The sequence below is a fragment of the Lactuca sativa genome, chromosome 5 (assembly GCF_002870075.4).
Source record: "Lactuca sativa cultivar Salinas chromosome 5, Lsat_Salinas_v11, whole genome shotgun sequence".
In the NCBI taxonomy this organism is placed as follows: domain Eukaryota; kingdom Viridiplantae; phylum Streptophyta; class Magnoliopsida; order Asterales; family Asteraceae; genus Lactuca; species Lactuca sativa.
The window spans coordinates 369,668,910-369,691,659 of NC_056627.2; the positions used below are offsets into that span (position 1 = coordinate 369,668,910).

General features: G+C 32.1%; 1 protein-coding gene and 1 long non-coding RNA gene across 2 annotated transcripts; both read left to right on the forward strand.

Annotated features, from left to right (window-relative positions):
* Positions 1–6,719: 6,719 nt before the first annotated feature.
* On the forward strand, positions 6,720–10,364 carry LOC128126177 (uncharacterized). Its single transcript, XM_052763949.1, has 3 exons — positions 6,720–7,140; positions 7,198–7,349; positions 9,387–10,364. The coding sequence occupies exons 1-3, from the start codon at positions 6,720–6,722 to the stop codon at positions 10,362–10,364; spliced, it is 1,551 nt and encodes a 516-aa protein (XP_052619909.1).
* Positions 10,365–16,385: 6,021 nt separating this feature from the next.
* Positions 16,386–18,663, forward strand: LOC122198191 (uncharacterized). Its single transcript, XR_008224188.1, has 3 exons — positions 16,386–16,943; positions 17,142–17,264; positions 18,453–18,663. It is a non-coding gene; the product is annotated as an uncharacterized LOC122198191 (long non-coding RNA).
* The last annotated feature ends 4,087 nt before the right edge of the window (positions 18,664–22,750 follow it).

Consider the following 22,750-nt stretch of genomic DNA (forward strand, 5'->3'; position numbering starts at 1 on the left):
ATTTGCCCTTGGCAGAGTTTTCCTACAACAACAGCCATCATTCGAGCATTGGTATGCCACCCTTTGAGCAGTTGTATGGGAGGAGGTGTCGAACTCCCATTTGTTGGGGAGAGGTCAGGCAGCGTGTTATGGGCAGCACTGAGATCGTGCTTCAGACGACAGAGCAGATCTAGCAGGTCAGACAGAGGTTGTTGACCGCTTAGAGTCGTCAGAAGAGTTATGCGGACAGACGCCGTTCCAAGCTTGAGTTTCAGGTCGGCGACTTTGTGCTACTGAAGGTCTCTCCTTGGAAAGGAGTGATTCGATTCAGGAAGAGGGGCAAGTTGGGGCCCCGATATATTGGTCCATTCAGGGTAGTCGCGAGGCTAGGCATGGTAGCCTATCATTTCGAGTTGCCAGCAGAGTTGGGTCAGATTCACGACACTTTCCACGTGTCGCAATTGCGGTAGTGTATAGCCGATGAGTCGGCAGTGGTACCATTAGAGGATATTCAGGTGGATGCGAGCCTGAATTATGCTAAGAGACCGGTGGCAATCAGAGATCGGAAAATCAAGGTTTTGAGAAGCAAGGAGGTACCTTTGGTTTTGGTTCAGTGGCAACATCGGAAGGGGTCCGAGATGACTTGGGAGCCGGAGAGTGAGATGCGTGAGCAGCATCCAGAGTTATTTGCAGAGCGAGACTTCGAGGGCGAAGTCTAATTCTAGTGGGGGAGAATTGTAACACCCCAGATTTCTAGGTATTAATTATTCTTGTATTTTTGGGTGAATTGTGAGGAGACTCGGCGAGTTGGAGTCCAAACTCGCCGAGTAGGATCACGGTTTTGGGCGCGGGTTCGTGTATGGACTCGGCGAATCCAAAAGTGGACTCGGCGAGTCCACGCTGTTTAATGAAACCCTAATTTCCAAGGTTTGAGACCTATTTAAAGGGGCTTATGGTCGTCATTTGCGGCCACCAACCCCTAGAGAGAAACCCTAAAGAGATTTGAGCGTTTTGGGAGAGAGAAGAGACCATTGTTGACCCTTGAAGCTTTGTTTGGCAAGGCAAAGGAGATTCTAGCTAAGAGAAGGCAAGGGAGGTGGACATCTTTCGATTTTGGAGCTCAGAGCATCATCTTGGAGGTATATTTGGCTCCCTTTTTCTGTTGTTATGTTGAACAGGGGGGTTTAGGGTTTCTTGACCCCTTGGTTGGTTAGATTTGATGTCCATTTCGTCCCTATTTGTGATGAGGCTTGAGATGAGATCCATAGAGGTCCAGAGAAGCTTTATTCCTTAAGCTTTATGAGGGTTCATGAGAGTATTGACCTAGAGTTGTGAGATATGGGGCTAAAACATCATTTATGAGCAAATATTTGTTGTTTGAGCGCCAAGGTTTGGACTTTACGTGATTATCATGCCTAGGGAGGCCAGATCTATGATTGTATGGAACAGATCTGACCTCAAAAGTGAGTTTAAGTTTATGCATGGCATGGACTCGCCGAGTCTGAAGAACAAACTCGACGAGTAGCATGAAGTTTTCCCGTAACCACTCAGCGAGTGGTCTTGCCGAGTTGAGGGGTGGACTTAGTGAGTCAGGGAGAGTCAAGGGGTGGGGCTGAGTGAAGCCTGAACTCGCCGAGTTGTTCTTGAGACTCGGCGAGTTGAGTCGTGGTGGTCCCGCGATTCATGCCAGGTGGAACTCGTCGAGTTAGGGAAGCACTCGACGTGTCAAGAGAGGATCCAAGGGAGTCGGTGGACACGTATAGACTCGCCGAGTCGCCCTAGTGCACTCGCCAAGTCCGGTCAAAGTTGACCGTTGACCTTGTTGACCTTTAGGGTTGAGTTCAGTTGTATTTATGGGTGTATTACTTTGTGTGATTAGGCGGAGGCTAGATCACATTTATTCCGAGACAAATATTTACCGAGACACCGGAGGTGAGTCTTCTCACTATACTTTACCTAGTGTGGTAACAGAGTTAAGAGACAGAGTATTATAGAGTTATATGCCAGTGTGATTGCATGTTATTATGTGTTGTGATTTATTGTATGTGATATGCATGATTCAGAGTTACAAAGTTGGGACTTTCGGGTCTCTAGAGCTAGGTCCAGAGGGCCCACCGAGAGTTGGGGCTGGAGGGCCCCACTGAGCACATTGACCAGAGGGTCAACAGAGTTACAGCCTCGAGTGGCTATTATGTGATTATTGTGGTATTTTGGGGAAACACACTAAGCTTATGCTTACAGTGTTCAGTGTTATGTGTTTCAGGTACCAGTGATGACCGCGGGAAGGCGCCGGCTTGATTCGTACACACATATGGGAATTGGATGTATTTTGATCTTGGGAGGCATTGTGATTTGAAAACTTGATGTTATGACGTTTTGTGAACGAATTGTTTAATTAAAAATGTGTTTTTCAAAAGTGAAAAGTTGTTCTAATTTTTACGGTGTTACATTATAGGCTTAAGTGTAATTCTGATACATTGGAAAATTTTCGATGTATGGCAGAACGAATGAGAAGAATCAAATTAGTCAGAAGAATAAAAGTTTCTCAAATATGAAAAGATGGGAGAGTACTTTAGTATCATGTTATATGATCATCTTAATGATTAAGAGGCCTTATCACAATTCATCCTCTAAGTGCATTCTGATGGCTAAGAGGAGAAGCTATGAATTGTTGAAGTGGTCAAATCAAAAAGATGAGTCATACTTCGTTCCAAAACAAGTCTTAGAGTCATACTCCAAGACTGTAAGTTGAGTGACATATCCTAAAGAAAGGTTTAAAACACTTGTCAAATGTAAGAGTAAAAGTGTCCTACTCTTGTACATTTGAAATTGGCAAGTTGTGATGTTTTGGATAAAACAAAGACCAACTTAGGCCAATTGTGTGAAGCGTTTGTCTTGATAAAGAATCCACACTATCTCTTGAATATTTGGCAAGATAGTCTTATACGTCAAGAGGACAGTGGGAGTCTTAAAGATCCTAAAAATAATTTCAAGATCTAATCAAGAAAAAAAAACCTGTAGTTGACATATTTCTATTTCTATGCCCATTCCAGTTAAAGTTGGCTTTGCATATGAGTTCTTAGAGTTCTCAATTGGCTGCATACCAACTTGGAAGCAATGGCATGCCCTTGACCTGCCAGGTGGCAAGAAATTAAGATTGCACAAGTTCAGTCCATATGAATTTGGAAGTGTCACTAATCTTGTCTTGTGATTATGGTTTTGACAAAAAAAATCACATGGAAAGGAACATATATACCATAAAATCTAAGGGTCATAAGGTTTCTCTCCGATTCATGAAAATGATGGTGAGGAAACACTTCCACCAAGTAGATTTGAAGTAGATAGCAAAGGTCTAAACAATTGAGACTATGATTATGACATCCCTTTTCATAGTTCTGAAATTGTTTAGACACACCTGTGAGCTATCTAAGATAAGGTGTATGATTTTGATAAAGTCTTATCAAATCAATCTAGTATTGACCTCTACAAGTCCAATTGTTTTCTGGATACATGTCAAAGCTAGTGGGAGCAGAAGTGTTACGCTAATAATGATCATGTTAGTGGGAGCATGATAATTATGATAAGAATTGCAAGTTAGCAATGTTAATTATAGAAAATAAAAGTTTCAATTCGTGAGGGTGCATGGGTTGAAAAAGTTGTTTTTCTATAATTAAGGGAGAGAAAATTATACTTTCTTTCAATTCTAAAAACCTTAGATTGAGTAATATATATATATATATATATATATATATATATATATATATATATATATATATATATATATATATATATATAATAAACCTCTATAAAGTTTTTTATCTTGAAGAACGAAATTTTTTTTATAAAATTTTTTAATTATTTAAAGAAAATGTTTATATCCTTATATATATATATATATATATATATATATATATATATATATATATATATATATATATATATATATATATATATCATTTAGGAACTTTTGGTAGGAAGGTAAAAAGTTTTTTTTTAACATATTTGTTAGACGAACAAAACAAATGAATCACTATATCAATCAAAAATAACATGAGTCACAATAAAAATCCAGAAAAAAACATCTTGGTGGTGAAATTTTTTCTTGATTTACTTAAGATTAATCACAAAGGTGTTGTTTTTGGGAGTTTTTTTCTTGTGAATAATCTTACATTTAAGTTGCTAATTATTCATTTTGTTTGTTTACGAGTATATATATATATATATATATATATATATATATATATATATATATATATATATATATATTACCATGCTACCATAATTTTCTTTCCTATTTAATCTTTGTTATATATATAACTTTTTGCTATAATTAATATATATATATATATATATATATATATATATATATATATATATATATATATATATATATATATATATATATATATACACTACAAATTTTTAAACAACTGCATTTATGATTGAAGATGAACAGAAGAATATTTTTGAAGTTACTCGTATTAAAGAATAACAAATTTTGTTTGACATTTTATATTTAGAAATTTTACTTTCAAAACCATTATGAAATTCAAACTAAAATTTTGAGAAAACCGGTTGTTTCATGACAATTTTGTTTGAAAAATGTGGTAAATGGACATTGACAACTAAGAACCAGGTAAGGGTGCATTATTTATTTATTTGGAAGGTCAGGTAAGGTTGCAATATTTTTTTCTTGTTTTTCGAATTATGGTAAATGCTGAGATAGAATTATTATAATTTTTCCTGTTTTTATTTATTATTTATTTATTTATTTTTTGATAAAATTCAGCACATACTTTTAAATATCTAACATAATGTCGTAACAATAAATGCTGTTAAAAGAAAAAGAATAGAATGCAATTAATAACTATAATCCAACAGTATGATCTCATAGATATATTGAAAATATGCATTTAATAATATCCTAGTCAACTCAAATTACATACGAAATTTTTTAGTCCAAAACCTTATTCTCTCTAAACTTTCCTTATCACCCACCTCCCTCCTCTCGCGCAAAGTCCCCAAAGAACACTATACGAACTGCACTAAATATTGTACCCATCTGAAAGGTATACTGGTTCATACGATCTTCTTATGATCATCAACAACAGTTTCGAAGTGTTTTGTTGCTTGCATTATTGTTTTTTATCGTATCAACCACAGTTTCGAAGTGTTTTGTTACTTGCATTTGTTGTTATTTACCTTTTTTTGTTGCGAGTTCATAATCCATGTGTGCTTAACAATTGAAATCTGCATATAATCACTAAAAAGGATTGAATTAATTTGATGCACATAGATGAGAACCGATTTGTGTAGATTTGCGTTTTCACGTGGGTTTTGTTATATTTAAGTTCTTACGCAAGGCTCATTAAGTAGCCTTTTTCCTTATCTTTTCCACATTTTACTTCGTTATTGTAGTAATCTAACTAATTATAGGCTGAATTCGGAACATGGATTGATTAGTGGGTTGTGGAACTATCAGGAAGATGTAGGTTGAATATATTACTATCTGTGTTCAATAGAAATGCTTTCATTTTTTCTTATATTACACTATTTTTAATTGTCCCCAAAAGTCTTATTTTTTTATGGCTCTTCGCATGTGTTCTTGTAATGATGTTAATTTTTGTCATGGAGTTGGATTCAAGAATGGATCTAATTAAGCATTATCGTTTGTTGATGCTGGTCATCTGAATTTCTTTACTTTGATTGTTAGAGTTGTTTAGAGAAGAATGGTATGGTCACAACTCTTGTAAGGATTAATAAATAAGCATCACAACAGTGAACAATTAGCTTTCTTAAAATTCAGAAAAGTTCGGACATGCAAAAGGTGGTATAGTAGATCACATGAATGAAGGCTGAGTGAAATTTTGCTTCTCGTTAGGTTTGATGAGACATAACGTCTCTCAGGCGGAGTAAATCTAACGAGACCTAATTAATTAGAACATTGTCTCAATGGTTTTGTTTTAGAACTAAATTTCAATTTATTGTTAATGCAAGAACTATTTAGTTCCCCTCAAAGTTGATTGCTCAAGGGAAACCACAAGCGTGCCATTTGAATCTTTGCCATTTCTAGTGCAATTTATATAGAATTAAGTTATTTATGATTTTATTGTCTTTTAGGTGCTTTTACATAGTGGTTTTGGTACCTAAACATTCTATCTATAAGAGAACATATTTTTTATCTTTAAAATTTAACATTGTATCAGAGCCTCGTTTAGCACTTCAGGGTCTCAATACACATTTACTTCAATCTCATAAATGTTGTGCTGAGTTCCATACATCAACTAGACTCGAAGTATCTCTTCTCTACTCAAGGGATCTTTTGGAGAGAAAATCTAGGATTCCACATATCTGAGAGTCATGAGTTTCAATCTTAGCATATGCATAATTGTTTGTTTCAATGCCCTTAATTAAAGACTCAGATTAGAGACACTTCTTTTTAAGGATACATAAGCTATGTTTAAGAACTAGATACTCTTAGTATACAAATATTTTCTTTTTGATTGCCTACATGGATACCGCATAACGTACTTTCTTTAACGTCTCTATGAAACATAACTAAAGCATTTAAAACAAGGTGTTCGTAACTTTGTGTATGTTAGCATGATCAAGGACATCTCTTAGGTGGTTAATTTGTTGTTCAAATATAGCATTATGAGATTTAACCATGTATTCCAGTTGACATTTGGAGCTAATTACATCATCTTGATTGATGTAGATTTGATCAGATGGATGGCAAAATGGAAGATGCATATCAACCTGTTCAGTGGCTCCAATTGGAACAATCTTCTGCTCCTGAAGACATTTTTGGAGAGCCTGTAACAAAGACCAGAATTGGAGATGAATACCAGGCACAAATCCCTCATTTGATGACAGAAAACGAGCGTTTGCAACTCATAGTATTGCCATCTTCTCATGATAGAGAGATTGATATTGAAGAGAAACTTATGTTTGGCCACTCAATTCCGGTGGCTTGGATTCAAGATCAACCTAAGAGCAAAGGAAAAAGCATCAAAAATCAAGCCAAAGCAAAGGGTAAATCTAGTTTACTTCCGGTTCCAGTTTCATCAATTGAATCTTTGAGCCCATATGAACATCATAGTTTTGTTCTTGCTTTATATATATTTGGCAAGAATTTTGGTGTTGTGAACAGATTCATAGGTAATAAAGGCATGCGAAATGTGCTATCTTATTATTATGGAAAGTTTTATAAAACAGATGAACACAAAAAATGGTTAAGGTATAAGAAAATGAAGGGAAACAAAATGACCATGCCTGGGAAAATTATTTTCAGTGATTGGAGGCAAGATGAGCTTTTCTTTCGTTTATTTCCTCGTGTCACGGACACAAGCATAACTAGTTTGAAACAGGTATGATCTTTACGTGACTCACATGCTAGGTTTAATATATGCTGATGTACGTGGACCATTTACTACACTAACTAAAAGGATATAGCTAGATATTTAGATTCTTTTTCACCTTTTTACTAATGATTTTAGTAGACTTGCTTCAGCGTAATATTTGCTACAAGATTGTTCACACATCAGGACTTGTATATCGTATATGATCAATGTAGCTTTTCTTTCACTAACCAAATGCATACATTTTCTAGAAAACTCGACGTGGTAAAAAGCTTACAAATTTTTATCTAAAAATATCAACATTTTCATGAACTTCAGTTGGATGGATCATGCATCTTTACGGTTGCATGTTTAAGTATTTGTAAGATTGCGTGTGTTTTATCTTCGATTCTTCTAATGAAAATCTTTAACGGTCAAATCATTATTGCAGTAGGATTTAGTTAATTTAAGGAAAGATGAATGTCATGTATTAATTTAGTATCCACTGCGGAATATATCTTGCTTCTTGCATTTAGGGTAAATTACACCAATCGTCCGTCGTGTAGGTGTCAGAAAGCATGTTTGGTCTCTATATTTAAAATCTACTTGGACAGTCCCTGTGTATGTTTTTTCTTGAATGCTTAGTCCCTCCACGCATAAAAAAAAAAACTATTTTGCCCTTGTTTATTCTTTTTTGATTTATTTTCCATTTATTTGTTATTTATTAATTATTTATGGATTTGTTTATAACGAATCTATTATTTTTTTATTAATTATAATTTTTAGAAAAGGAAACAACCCCTTAAATTAACTCAAACCCCTTTAGCCATCGACCACCGACAACTACAACACTACCAGTCACCCCCAGCCACCATCCACCTCTATCCACCAGCCACCTCCGGCCACCATCCATCAACACCGAAAACCATCGGAAACTACAACTTATATTCATCTTTTTCTCTCTCTCACACACACATACACATACCTCTCTCTCTCTCTCTCTCTTACATATCCCCTCTTTAAAAGCTAGTACCTCCACATTTCACCTCTAATACCTCATGAACCACTGGAAACGACTGTCCAACGCCACTTAACCAAACCAAACCCAAAACATAGGCGGCATTTGAAACCCTAGGCGACGGAGTTACATAATCCTCAGATCGGAACCCTAAGATGATGAAGGCAACGACGTTACAACCTTGAGACGATGAAGGTTCGAAGCAACTCACCTCTACGACAAACATGGTGCAAATCGTCCACTAGATATATAAGCTTTGACGAACTACCACCCTTGTCTCCCGATCTGTGAGCCCATCGATGAAGTTTTAAGAGAACAGGTAGCGACGAAGAAGGTGTAGATCTGAGATGTTGTAATTTTGAGATGACGAAGGTTTTCACGAAGATGAAGGCAATGGCGATAGAGACTACGATGGTCAAGATCTGAAGAAGAGGTCACCTTCTCCGGCGAGGCAGCAGTCACGGCTACGTGATAGTTCCAAAGAAGGTAAGGCGTTTATAAATATTGAAGTTTTTGATGGTGACGGAGACGCAGATTTAGGTAGTTTTTTTAGGGTTTTAGACAAAGATGTGAGATGGCGGTAGGTGACGGCGGCACACGGGAGGAAGTGGAGATGTTACCGGTTGTAGTTTAGATATATGGTGGTGGTGGTAAATGTTTCCGGTATCCTATATAGAAATTGAGAGAAAAAAAAACATAAATTAGATTAACAATCTTAAAAAGGTGGGGTAGGTGGGACCACATTTCTTTTTTTAATTAAAAATAATAATAATAATAATAATAACATTAAATTAATAGGAAAAGAAATACACAAAGGGCATTATGGTCATTTTATATTTGTCATGGACTACATACGCAACAAAAACGCATATCAGGGACGAAACATGCACATTTTAAGCAAACGAAGGACGGACGAAACATGCACATTTTAAGCAAACGAAGGACGATCCAAGTTAATTTTTAAAAATAGGGACTAAATATGGTGTAATTTATCCTTGCGTGTTCTCGATGAAAATTTGATTTTGTTGATGAGTTTGGCTCTCTTTCAGGCTAGCAAAATGTATGAAGATGGAGTAGTCTCGTTTGAGAGATATGTATTCAGTGTAAGGGATATTGTGGGCACTGATCTTCTTATAGAATCCATAGGCATTGGTAAAGGAAAGCGAGATCTTAGTGACCGCAGAGCAAAGAAACCGGTGAAAAAAAGGATTCTTCACCCTGAATACTCATCTCTTAACACAGAACAAATCATCGATCTTTTGAATTACCAGGGGGATGAATTAAACAAACCGAAATTAAGTGAAGTTTTCTGGGAAGCTGTTTGGCCTCGGCTTTTAGCAAGAGGATGGCACTCGGAGAAGACTATAAACTATGCCTTCCAAAACTCCAAGAGACCGTCGGTGTTTCTTCCACCTGGCATCCAAAAGTTTTCTAGAAGGGCACTAGAAAAAGGAGTCCAGTATTTTGAGTCTTTTAAGGATGTTCTGGATAAGGTTGCATCAGAGCCCGAGCTTCTTGAACCTGATGAAGCCGAACCTATCCCAGACAGCCCGGTGAACTCACCTGTGAGACAAGATGATATTCAATGTAGAATTGTGGACGTGAGTTTCGCCCATGAGGAGGATGGGATTGTTAAAACTACTAAACTCAGAAGTATGATGTCTGATACTGAATCTGATACAGAACCTACTGATCATGTGCAAGACTCGTTTTCATCTTGTGTTTCAGGAGAAACCATACAAGACTACTCCAACAGCCCTGCAGCCACTCATGATTCAGATGGAGGTATTGTTTTGCATGAAACGCTAACCAACCAACCTGATCATCAGTTGAAGGATATTGATGGTGCTGATACAGATCAAGAGGTTGTTCCGAATGCAAGAAACCGTGTGCCGACTGCAAAAGCATTGGAAGCTCTCTCTACCGGATCCATGAACCCAAAGAAGAAGAAAAGAGACATCGAGGACGAGACCCCAAGGCAAGTTCGTGCAAAAACTGCTACTGATTCAGGTCCTACAGGAAATTAACCTGCAGGTTGATGGCCCTTAATATAACTCTAGGAAATAAAATGGGTCAAATTAAGTTTCTATGCAACTGTTTATGTTTGGTGTAGTAGTGTATACTTGGTGGCATTTCTTATTCTTATATGAGGGTGAGGACACATCGGCTCGGCTCGGTTTTGACAAAAACCGAAACCGAACCTAAACTATTTGGTTTCTAGCCCCCGAATAAGCCATTTGTGTTTGTGTTTTGGATAAATTTTCATTCAGTTTTCGTTTTTTCCGTCCTTTTGATTTTTCCGTTTTCCCTTTTCCAATGTATGTTACAATATTAATCACAAATTCACAATTGATAAGAATTATTTCAAAGAATAACCTAATGTTTTATCGGTTTATCCGAATTATTTCAAATAATAACCAAAGGTGTTGATCTTTTTTTGGATAATTAAGACCTATTTATTTTACTATACAAACCAATCGATATCCTTTTTTCACCGATTTACATGTTTAGAATCGGTACAAATGTCTTTTTCAAAGTAGGAATAAAAATGTTGTATCGTGTGCCAACCAATATTTTATGTTTTATTTTTATAAAATGCCTCCCAAAATTTGTAAAACGGGTAAAAAGGCAAACTTAAAAACATAGGTCTGATTTTTAAGATGAAATACATAATATATTTGTTGAATTTTTGATAAAAAGTTTATTTTTTTTAGAGTTATATGTAACAAAAAAAAATATAACTCAAATAATTAATCAAGCAAAAAATTTATATATATATATATATATATATATATATATATATATATATATATATATATATATATATATATATATATATATATATATATATATATATATATATATATATTACATAAACGATGTATTAAAACAAAACGTGGTTCTATTCTCTTTTTTTCAATATTAAGACAAAAAAATCAAAGTGTAATAACAAAATTTTGTTTTCTTAAAATAGAAAAATCAAACTCTCGGTTTTTCAAAAAAAAAAAAATATAAGTTATTTTTATTCAAATTTTATTTTTATTTTTCTCAATACACCTATCATTACTGCTTGGTTTTACATGGATGCAAAACTTTATAATGTTCGATCCAAATATTTATTAATTATTATATATAACTAGATTATAATAGGTGTACCACACGGGACAACTTAAAACAACTTTGAAAGTTAATAAACCTTAAAGATAATAATAAATTTGCAAACATTTATTTATTTGAAAACTTAGATGTGTTGACCGTAATTATATAAATGTAAAATTTAATTTTCATTGATGTACTTTAGATATAATGTTTCCTTCACAAAAACTACATCTCCACCGACAAAATATAAAATAACAAAATAATTATAATACCAATAAAAGATAATCAATGTGAAAGTATCATTCCATAGGTAGTTTACGTATAAATCAGTCTTTTTTAAGCTTTCGTCACGTCTTTCCAACGTGTGTAATTAAAATGGTTCATGTTTTGTGCACCTTTTGAACCAGGTTTTGAAGTAATAGAAATAACTAATAAGCCGCTTTAATTAGGCATCATATCACGATATTTCAATATGATTCACCTACACCAAACAACGCAATGAATGGCCTTGTAGCATGATCATTACAAATATCCAGACATATATCCACAAACACACAAACAAAATCAAATCGATCTACTTAAGCAAACCTAAATGTTTACAACATCAGGACCATTCAAAGATCATTCCACTTAGATTTATGTTGGAAAACGCCAATGTTTTTTCAGCATTGTATTTTCATTATGCGTCGTCTTTATGAAAGGTAAAAAAACGTATGCTTGTAGTTAAATAGAAACGGGTAATAATTTGCTAGGAATAAAGACCTATTCTGGTACCTTGATATTAGTAACTAAATTGCAACTTAAATTAGTGTGTAAACCATTATTATAAAAAAAACTAAAAAAATACCAAGTTTTTGAAATCAGTTCCAACACTTGATAGCAATGAAGAAACACATCCATACAAATTTTTTTTAAGTTTGGACTTCACTTTCAAGTTTAGTTTAGAACATCGTTTAACACAATTCATGCCTAAAATTTTGATAGTATGATGTAGTAGGCAGAGAAGTTATACTAATTAATAGCTTCGTAATCATAAAATTCATAAATATACCTTTGATGCTCGCTATTGAATCAATAGTGTCATCCTATAAACCTTTTATGGTTTTACCCATCACGGATCGATACATATGCCACCGTCCCAAGATTTATCAAGTTATCCACATGCAAACAATTGGTCATCAAACACAACTCAAATCAAATATTATTAAATCGCTATTTAATTTTTTGGAATAATCATTTGAGATATAATCACATTGTACAAAAAAACACACATCAAACTTTCAACATCTAAAGACCAGCCAAATGAATGGTAAAGGAGCTAATTACCATATTTTTGAATGGCCTTGTGGTTGAATTCATATAGATGGATCTTTGATAAACGAATGATCATACGAAGAGCAAATTTGAAGAAAATAATCTACACATTTCTTGAAAAGATGATGGAATTTTCTCACTATCACTATAACAGAACATAATGTGATGAAAAATGGATAAAAAATGTTAAAAAAATAAAAAGTAAACATCTTTACGAGCAAACATATCTGAAAATGGGAAACCATTTATAACTTGGAGCAAGCCAAAACCATATCTTCATAGAGATTGATTATATTCATTTTCCATCTCGATGCTCTCCGATACTCTAGAAATGAAAATAAATATTCAATAAAACTAATTAAACTTCTAACTCTTGTGTCACCATTAATGACAATAAATTTCACCTCGAAACTAAAAGTTAACAATGAATTAGTTAATATTGCCAACGATTTTAACGATATTTAATGTAATTTGAAATTTGCACAGGATACATACAATTTAAACACAATAAAGAGAGAAAAATAGTCTAACCAGTTATCAATTGGACTATATGACCAACGATTATTGAGAGGGATGAATATTTCGACAACCCAACCATTAACCCTTCTATCATCGATGACACTAACATTACACACACACACACACACACACATATATATATATATATATATATATATATATATATATATATATATATATATATATATATATATATATATATATATAAAAGATCGGTTGAGAACTCATATCTTCTCGAGAACCCGAGAATTAAAAGTGGAGCGTTGGATCAAAAATAATTCATTAAGGACATGATCGTCATCTTACCAATCTCATTTAACGTTTAATTTTTTTGTGTTATTAAATATATTAATATAAATGTCTAAAAATTTACATCATAAATCAAATCTTCAGATTTTTTTAAATATAGTGTTTTTCGCTTTTTTTAAAATGCATATTTTTTAATTTTTTATAGAAAATATGAATTTTTGAAAATAATATTTTTAAAAAAAAATGTATTTTTTTCAAAAAACTGCAATTTTTCTAATGAAAACTACAATATTTAAAAAATAAAAAAAATAAAAAAATAAAAAACTTCATTTTTAAATAAAAAAAACTGCAAATTTTTCAAAAACACTGCAAGTTTTTTAAAGAAAGTTATATTTTTTTCAAAAAAAAAAAAACTGTATTTTTTTTTAAAAAAAAAAAAGTAAATTTTTAGGTGCGTATATGCATATTTTTTTCAAATGCATATATGTATATTTCTTATACTATAATATTCGTAAGTAAATCAAAAAAATCTCATTTTTATTAATTAATCTATAAACATAATAGTACAAGTATTTTATTCAATACAAAAATGAAATATAAAAAATAAAAATGCTACAAATTTCAAAGCATTTTCATGTCCTCGTGTCAATATTTCCTTATTTTCTTCAATTTATCATTCTTCACCTATTCAATATTCACCACAATTTCTTCCAAATCAACAATAAAATAAAAAAAATGATTGATGCAAAAACACTCACAAAAATACATATGTGATTTTCATATGATTGACATATGAATCACATGCGATTCACATGTGATTTACATGCAAATCACATATGATTTTTCCGTTTTCCCTTTTCCACTGTATCTTACAATATTAATCACAAATTCACAATAGATAAGAATTATTTCAAAGAATAACCTAATGTTTTATCGGTTTATCCGATTTATCCTCCTTAATAAATGAATGTTTTTTTGCCACATGTCAATCTGTTATTAGTTTTGACACTTGTCATTTTGTGGTATTTTTAGAATAAATATTATCCATTTGTCAATTTTTGGTTTGTTTTAATTTTTGGCATATATGAAATTCTCCCTATACATATATATGTAATATATTAAATATCATATATATGATTTTTAATTGCAATAAATACGTTTCTTCCTTTCTTATTTTAAAGTTGTGCATTAAAAATATTTTATGTTTATATTTTAATGTTTAATCTTTTTTTAAATCAACCCGTATAATACACGGGTCTCACACCTAGTTTCAAATAATAACCAAACGTGTTGATCTTTTTTCGGATAAGTAAGACCTATTTATTTTACTATACAAACCAATTGATTTCCTTTTTTCACCGATTTACATGTTTAGAATCGGTACAAATGTCTTTTTCAAAACAGGAATAAAAATGTTGTATCGTGTGCCAAGCAATATTTTATGTTTTATTTTTTTAAAATGCCTCCCAAAATTTGTAAAGCGGGTAAAAAGGCAAACTTAAAAACTTAGGTCTGATTTTTAAGATGAAATACATAAAATATTTGTTGAATTTTTGATAAAAAAGTTTATTTTTATAGAGTTATATGTAACAAAAAAATATAACTCAAATAATTAATCAAGCAAAAAATTTATATATATTACATAAACGATGTATTAAAACAAAACGTGGTTCTATTCTCTTTTTTTTTCAATATTAAGACAAAAAAAAAAAAATCAAAGTGTAATAACAAAATTTTGTTTTCTTAAAATAGAAAAATCAAACTCTCGGTTTTTCAAAAAAAAAAAAGTATCAGTAATTTTTATTCAAATTTTATTTTTATTTTTCTCAATACACCTATCATTACTGCTTGGTTTTACATGGATGCAAAATGGTATTAACCCTTCTATCATCGATGGCACCAACATTACAAATTAATGTCTCGTCTTTCCTTCTACCAAAATTTAACCAAAAAAAACTGTGATCTTGAGGATGTAGTGGATGGCGGATTTGAGTGAAAAGAAGAAGAAAATCATCAATTTGGGGCAAATTAAACATTTTCGTAATGCAAAATTTTCAAAGGAAGAAATATTGATTTAGTTGTTGATTGATCGGCTTCACTTGGAAAGTCAATATAGGTTGTTGATTATATGTGATTATGTCAAGGCAGAGGGATAAAAAGGAAGATGATAAACGAAATTCAAAATTTTAGAAAACATGTCAATTTTATGGGATTTAATATAATTTTACTATGAAAATAATATATAGGGAAAACCTAATACATTTTCATCCGATCCTTAAAAAAATCACTATATTATTTTTTTGTACATTTAAACCCTTATATTTTTTAAAATGTCTAATTTAAAGCTTTGAGTTCAATAAACGTTGGATACCAAAAAATGTTAGGTAATCCATTCTCAACGATTTGATGGTTACAATTCATTATATTAGAAATTTTCAAAAAATCTAAGGGTTTTGATGTATTAAAAAAATAATATAGTCGTTTTTTTAATGTTTAGATAAAAACAGATTGGGTTTTTCTAAGGTCAAAAAGACTTATACGAGACTTTGAGAAAAAAATAAGGGTTTTTATTTGCTAAAAAATAATATAATTGTTTTTTTAAGAATCAGATGAAAATATGTAGGGTTTGTATAAGGTTTTCCCTAATATATAACATGTTTCTTTCTAATAAAAACCTCTCTAAGGTGCCACATGTCCCCCTTTTAAACCCCTATTTTTCCACGTGACAATTCCTCCAGCATTGCTAAATTGATTTACCGCTCTTTTGCTCATTAATGAAGTCGACAATCATATCATTATTATAAATCAGCATTTCAATTTTGAATAGTTTTATCTTATACCAAAATAACTGCAATAAATATGGAAACGACAAATGTTCTCAACCTAAATTTGTAATCAGTTCATCGATGTTGATATGTGTCTTTCTTCCTCACAAATTTCTGATATATATTCTCAAAGGTTCATAACATCGATCATATCCAATAAACATAAGTTACTTTCTTCCAGAAGTGTGCATGCAATGGTTGCTTGCCAAGGTATATATCACTACAGCCTACATGTTCGACAAGAACAATCGAAATGTCTTCATTTCCCAACCCTTACGTAAGCAACCATTTAATCAATATGTATATGAATTGCGGTTATTTGGAATATGCACGTAAGGTGTTCGACAAAATAGGTGACAAAAGTATTTTGTTTTGCATGGCTTTTATTTCCTACCATTATGTGTTTTGTGTCTTTTCAATTTAGAAATCTCGAACTATAGCATGATTTTGGATTTAATCTCGTGACTGTCATTTGAAAACGTCTTTTTGTAGGGTTATAATAAACTGATGTAGGGAAGAGCACCCGACAGCCCCCTCATTGTCTCCGCCCCTGTTGATGATTGATGTTTAATATCCATAAAATCATTGATGAATCTAAAAGTATGCATATCAGGTGTTCGATGAAATGTCTCAAAGAAAGTTTGAGGCAACTTATGTATCTTCATCTCTTGGTTTTTTCCATAAACGGATTTATTGATATATTTACATGCTAATGAGAATGCCTCTTTGTTACTTTTGATCTTTTACATATGTGAAGTCCTTTGATAAAGCTATGTACATATTTCATTTCATTTTCAGATACCAAGACCTGGGATGGGGATCGAAAATAAGGACTCGGTATGTTAAAACTCTTATAATGGTGACCATTTTGCATAAAATGGACCAACTGGCTGAATAGAGGTCAGGTGGCCTTTCTTTCTGGTATGTATTTGGATTTCTATTCTTACTACCAGCTTTTCTTTTTTCATCTGTTTCATACATTAATTGAGAGCATCTTGTGTGCATAAAAGAGATTATTAGGTGGTTTTGTTACCAGCTTAAAGAACCGGAATCTCTATTTTTTCAATTCTTTATGCTTTATGTCTTATACTTTTTGTTGATTAGTTTATGTAAATGTGACTTTCTCATTTTCTTTTTGGCTTAAGATTTGTTTGTGTAGACATGTTACAGAGAGATTCGAAGATGAATATGATGACTATAGTTACTAAATTGCAAAGGGTTGTTAGTGTTGTTCCTTTTACCTCTGTACAATATATGTTTCAATATAGGGCATTCTCTATTAATTAACTTATATGAAGTATTTCCATTGAATATTTAGATATGCTTTGGACTATATCTTATATGAACATAGTGCATTGGTAACCCTCATACAAGTGCATTATATCTAATGTTTGTTTTATGTTACATTTTGTTCTCGAATTGATACCAGGGAATGCATATTAAATACATGTAGAATTATTTAGTTACTTCCTTCCTGGTAGTATAATCACACGTATTGCTTTTTTATTCACCATTTTTTTCCTGCTCAAATGCTAGCTCTTTTTGTCACCGATTCTGATATCCCACTAAATCTGCAAGCATAGTTGAATTACATGGCAAGAAATCAGGAATGTCCTAATTTAAAATAAATAGGTAGGTTTGTACGTAGTTCACATTCTGCCTTCCCTATCTCAATCTTTGTTTTCTTTTGATTTCTCATTTAGTTATGCATTTAGTTTTCCCAATTTTACAAACTTGTGATTGTATTTGAAGATCCTTTGTTGATCAATATGACCATTGTTAACAATTTATAATTATTTTTTCAGTGTTACGTCTTAAACCAAAACCTTCGTGTTCATGTAGTTGATTAATTTGGTTAAATAGATTTAAATTATAGTAGTTAATGGAAAAGAAAGGTTTGCTCAGATTCTAAGACTTCGTGATGCCGACAAAACTACTTTTCTTCATATGTTGAAAGAGCAGTTTATTTGTGTTTGTAGGGAAAACATCACATGCTTTTTAGTCCATGTCGTGATCATTGTGATTCTATTTTGTTTTGATAGTACTGGAGATATCAGCTCTCCTTTTTTGCTCTTTTTCTTACTTTAATTTTTATATTGACAATTACAGGTGTTGAGTAATCAAGGGGGACTGTGTGCAATGGCAATTCAAGATCTTAACTGATTAGGGAACAAAATTATTATTACCTCTATAGAAATAATGGGAAATTGTATGTCATGTTATTAAATAGAGCCATTGTTTTTCATGTTTATATGTTGGAATTGCACCAGTTGTTGATGTCAATGGTTGAATATTTATATATTTATCGGTTCATTGGATGTATTTCTTCACTCGATTTCTCCATGTGGCATTCTTAAGAAATTTCCAACAACAAATGTTATTGATATAGTGATGGAAGTTAATCAGATTCTTGATTGTTCTCAGTATGCATTGTATGGCCCAACACATTTTGAAACTTGTAAGGCATTCTACTCATGTAATGACATTATTTAACTCACAATTCACGATTGCAAGGACGACTATAAGACAATATTTTGTAATCCATGTATTTTTAAGGTGTTTTATGTGAAAAAAAATTGTTATTAATGAAAAGACATGTAGAGTTGTTCACAAAGTTTCAAGAAAGTTGTTGAGCTTTTTTCAAGCGCATCATGGTTACTCTAGGGACTGGTCACAAGGAAAAGTCTACTCTTACAATATTGTCAAATATACCCTCACCATACTCAAAATATGGGTACTACAATGGTATAATTTGTATTTTTTTTTCTTCAAAATACAATGTGAAAATAAAAGAGTTTTCTTGGCATTAGCCTTTTATACATATTAACTGTGGTTTCCACGAGTTATAACATAGTGTAAAATATAAGAGGAAAAAAGGAAGGGTATATGAGGAATTCACTTTTATAAAAAAATAGTTTATGGAAATTACATGTAACAAAATCATTCATTTAAAAATAGGAAGATGAAAATGATATTATGATTTATATTATTAATCACAAATAGCATAAAAGCCACTATACTATAGGGTGTTTTTCATTTTGATCGCAACTTTATTTCTTTGGCATAAAAGCCACCACTTTACAATCATTATTATGACCATCTATAAGGCTAACATTCAGTTTACCGGTTGTTATATAAAACATTATTATTTTGAGTTTAGAAGTCTATGTCTGTTTTCCGTAGAAATTTTTTTTTAAATAGAATAGAGTAAACATAAGTAATAAATTATATCCCCTAATCTAATATATAAAACCAATTTTTCCATATGGCAATTGTTCCGTCTCCCTAAATCTTATTTTCCCACTCAGTTTTTCAATGCGAATTTCCGTAAATGCCCTTCACCTATTGTATACCCCGTGCCCATTTCTTTTGTACTCTTCAATTCGGCTTCTTTCTTAACTATAGTCAAGGAAATCAACTCCCAAATTATCGGGATTCTCATGATAATAAGCAAGATTGATGTATTTGGTATGTTTTCTGATTCAGATTTACCTAATTATTTAGGTTTCATGAATTAGCCCTTGCATCTGTTTACGATTCTCCTTTTGTTGTTGCAATCATTCAAACATCTTTTGTTCATTTTTTTGTTACTTTATTCTTCAATCCCACATTGTAAATACCTTTTTCATCCATCTCCTTCACCAAAGTGTGTGTGTGTGTGTTATTATCAACATCAAATCCCTATGGATATCTTCTCATTAATTCAAGCATTTTGTTTGTTAAAATGGTTTTCTGATTTTGACAGTTTTGATTGACCGACTCTATTTTTTATTCAAATCTCTTATGGGTTCAATTTTAAATCTTATCAAGTTTTGATTCCAATTTAATAAGAATCATAAATAGGAGATATATGAAGAGTCGAAGCCAAAAAAAAAACATAAATCATGAATCGATGATATCCAGAAGAGTCTAAGAGAGAAATGATTTGATATTAGGTTAGCTTCACCTCCAAAAACCCCGCTCACCATCACTAATCTTTTTTCTATCCATCTCCTTATTTGTAAAATTGCAAAATTACATGTTTTGAATCAAGTGACATATGGGCTTGCTGTTGAACATCCTTTGGCTGAGAGCAGGCCCTTGCGTCAACTTCTTATATATAAAAAAAAAGGCTAACGCCTAAGAAAATCCTTTTTGAATCCTAACCTCCATGAGAACCTAGGTTATACATCTAATATTTGTAGGTTTTGGGGGACACGAGAAGTCAGAAACCTAAAAAAACATTTGGAAGCATAACCCTAGATTTCAAGTAAGTATTCATTTTCACTCTAATGGTATAGACCTTAGATGTTTATTACTATTTAGCTATATTAAATCTATCTGTTGTTGGAGTCATTAGGAACACGTATTGTGCTGAACTGGTCTATCATGACTTTTTGCTCAATTTGCAATTAACATGACAATTAACATCACAACTACGACTACAATGAAGTCATTCCAGAATATGTATTACACTTGGTGATAAAAGAATAGGAGAAAAACCAGTGTCCTTGAGGAAAAAGCTATAGCTTGCAATATGTTATGTTGTTATGCAGATGAATTGAAAGATGGTTGTTACCTATGGATCGACCAAGTTAGTCATCTTTCATAATATTTATAAACTGTAATTGGTTATTATTTTAGCTTATGGAGTTCTTGATATGTACACTGACCAGGTTACCCCTATATTAGTACCCCTTCTCAAATCTCAAATTCTAATAAAATAGTACACAATTGCCATGTGGCAATTGCTCAGCCCCCTCAAGCTTCTATTCCCGCTTATTTTTCTAGGTGAATTTCCTAATCTACCCTTTATCTATTGTTTAGTTATTTAATATTCAAAATTGTCACGCCCCCAAACCAGAACGGCGGAAATGACTGGGGTGGATGTCTTCATGTACAATATCATAACAAATGAATAATAGTGATCAAAGTCATACAACCATTGCATTGATAATTAAAAAGTTTACATTGTACACAAAACAATGTTTACTTGATGTTAAATACATATGTTCAAAAGTAAATAATGTGACGCGGCGACGCCACATCCTCAAAACCCTTTAGGTTACTTGTTTACTGATTTTCTGAGAATACAAACGGTTTTTAAAAAGTGTCAACAACAACAGTAATTTTTCCTTGTATGAATGATATAGTGTGCTTTCAGAAAATCCAATATTTTTTTTAAAATGAGGTGTAAGTCTTAAACCGAAGACCAAAAATATAAGTAGTGTTGTACTGGAAAGTAGTATTATGAAGATCTATCTTTATATAAAACTAATTGATTTTATGTTAACCCCGTAAACCAAATGTATTGTTAACACCCCATGTGAGTTATTATAACCATGCTAGAGACTAGTGGCCTACTAGGACGTTCTTTAGGCATCGGAATGTTAGACATTTGTCACCCTAGACCTGCCGGTCTAACTGTAGCTAACAATTTAGGTGTGAGGTTTTCAATCCCATATAGATATATACACAAGTGTCATGCTCTCTTACCTAGACTTTGGTTATAATTCAGGACTTTAGTGTGTACTCTGGTAGGAACGGTGAAGGCTTGTCTCACAAATTTGTATTAGCCGGTTTACGTCTAGTGTAATGAAACCCTCAATGAAAGTATTACTCTTCTATAGGAGCCATATAGTGTAAAAATATTGATACCTTTAAGTAAGTATATAATTCATCCAAAATGGTAGTATAGTATATATATGATTCCCAAATTATACTAATTATAGTTTATTATGAATGTTTTGTTAATTCCATTTATATAAATACTTAATAGTTATCTTGTCTAGATGTTTTTAAAAGATTATATCATAAAAACTTACATCTAACACATGTATGAAAAATTGATATAAAAAGTCCATTTTTGTTTAAAAATCCATATTTAAATAAAATGATAGATTCTTGAATTTTCTTTTTGTAAAACTAACTCCTTGATATTTTGTCTAGTTTCAAAATGCATGACCAAAACAACATATTTTTGGTTTTTATCCCACAAAAATGGTATAATAACTAGGTTATAACCATTTTTACTAGAAATATCATATTTTGTCCAAAGAAAATCTTAGTCTTTGTAGTTTAGTGATCATATCTTTTTCTTATGAATATATAACATAGTTTATGTTTTCTTTTTCTTAGTTTTACATCTCAAAACTGACATACCACAAATAAATGTTCTAAAAACTAGTGATAGCTATATTTCATGCAAATAATGCTTTATATTCGACATAGGAATGAAACATGCAAACATTTATGTAAATATTCCAAATATTTCTTGTATTTTCCCTGTTGAAAATATATGATCTAATCACCACAAATAAAGGCTAGGATACCAGTTACTGTGTGACAGATATATAAATTAAGGATATAAGATGCGGATATATAAAGATTAAGAATTGCGGAATAAATATAAATATAAAACCTATAAA

Coding starts and splice junctions, on each gene's coding strand:
- LOC128126177 (XM_052763949.1), top strand. CDS start 6,720: ATGGAAGATGCATATCAACCTGTTCAGTGGCTCCAATTGGAACAATCT. Junction 7,141..7,197: donor TGTTGTGAACAGATTCATAG/GTAATAAAGGCA, acceptor TTTATAAAACAG/ATGAACACAAAAAATGGTTA. Junction 7,350..9,386: donor GCATAACTAGTTTGAAACAG/GTATGATCTTTA, acceptor GCTCTCTTTCAG/GCTAGCAAAATGTATGAAGA.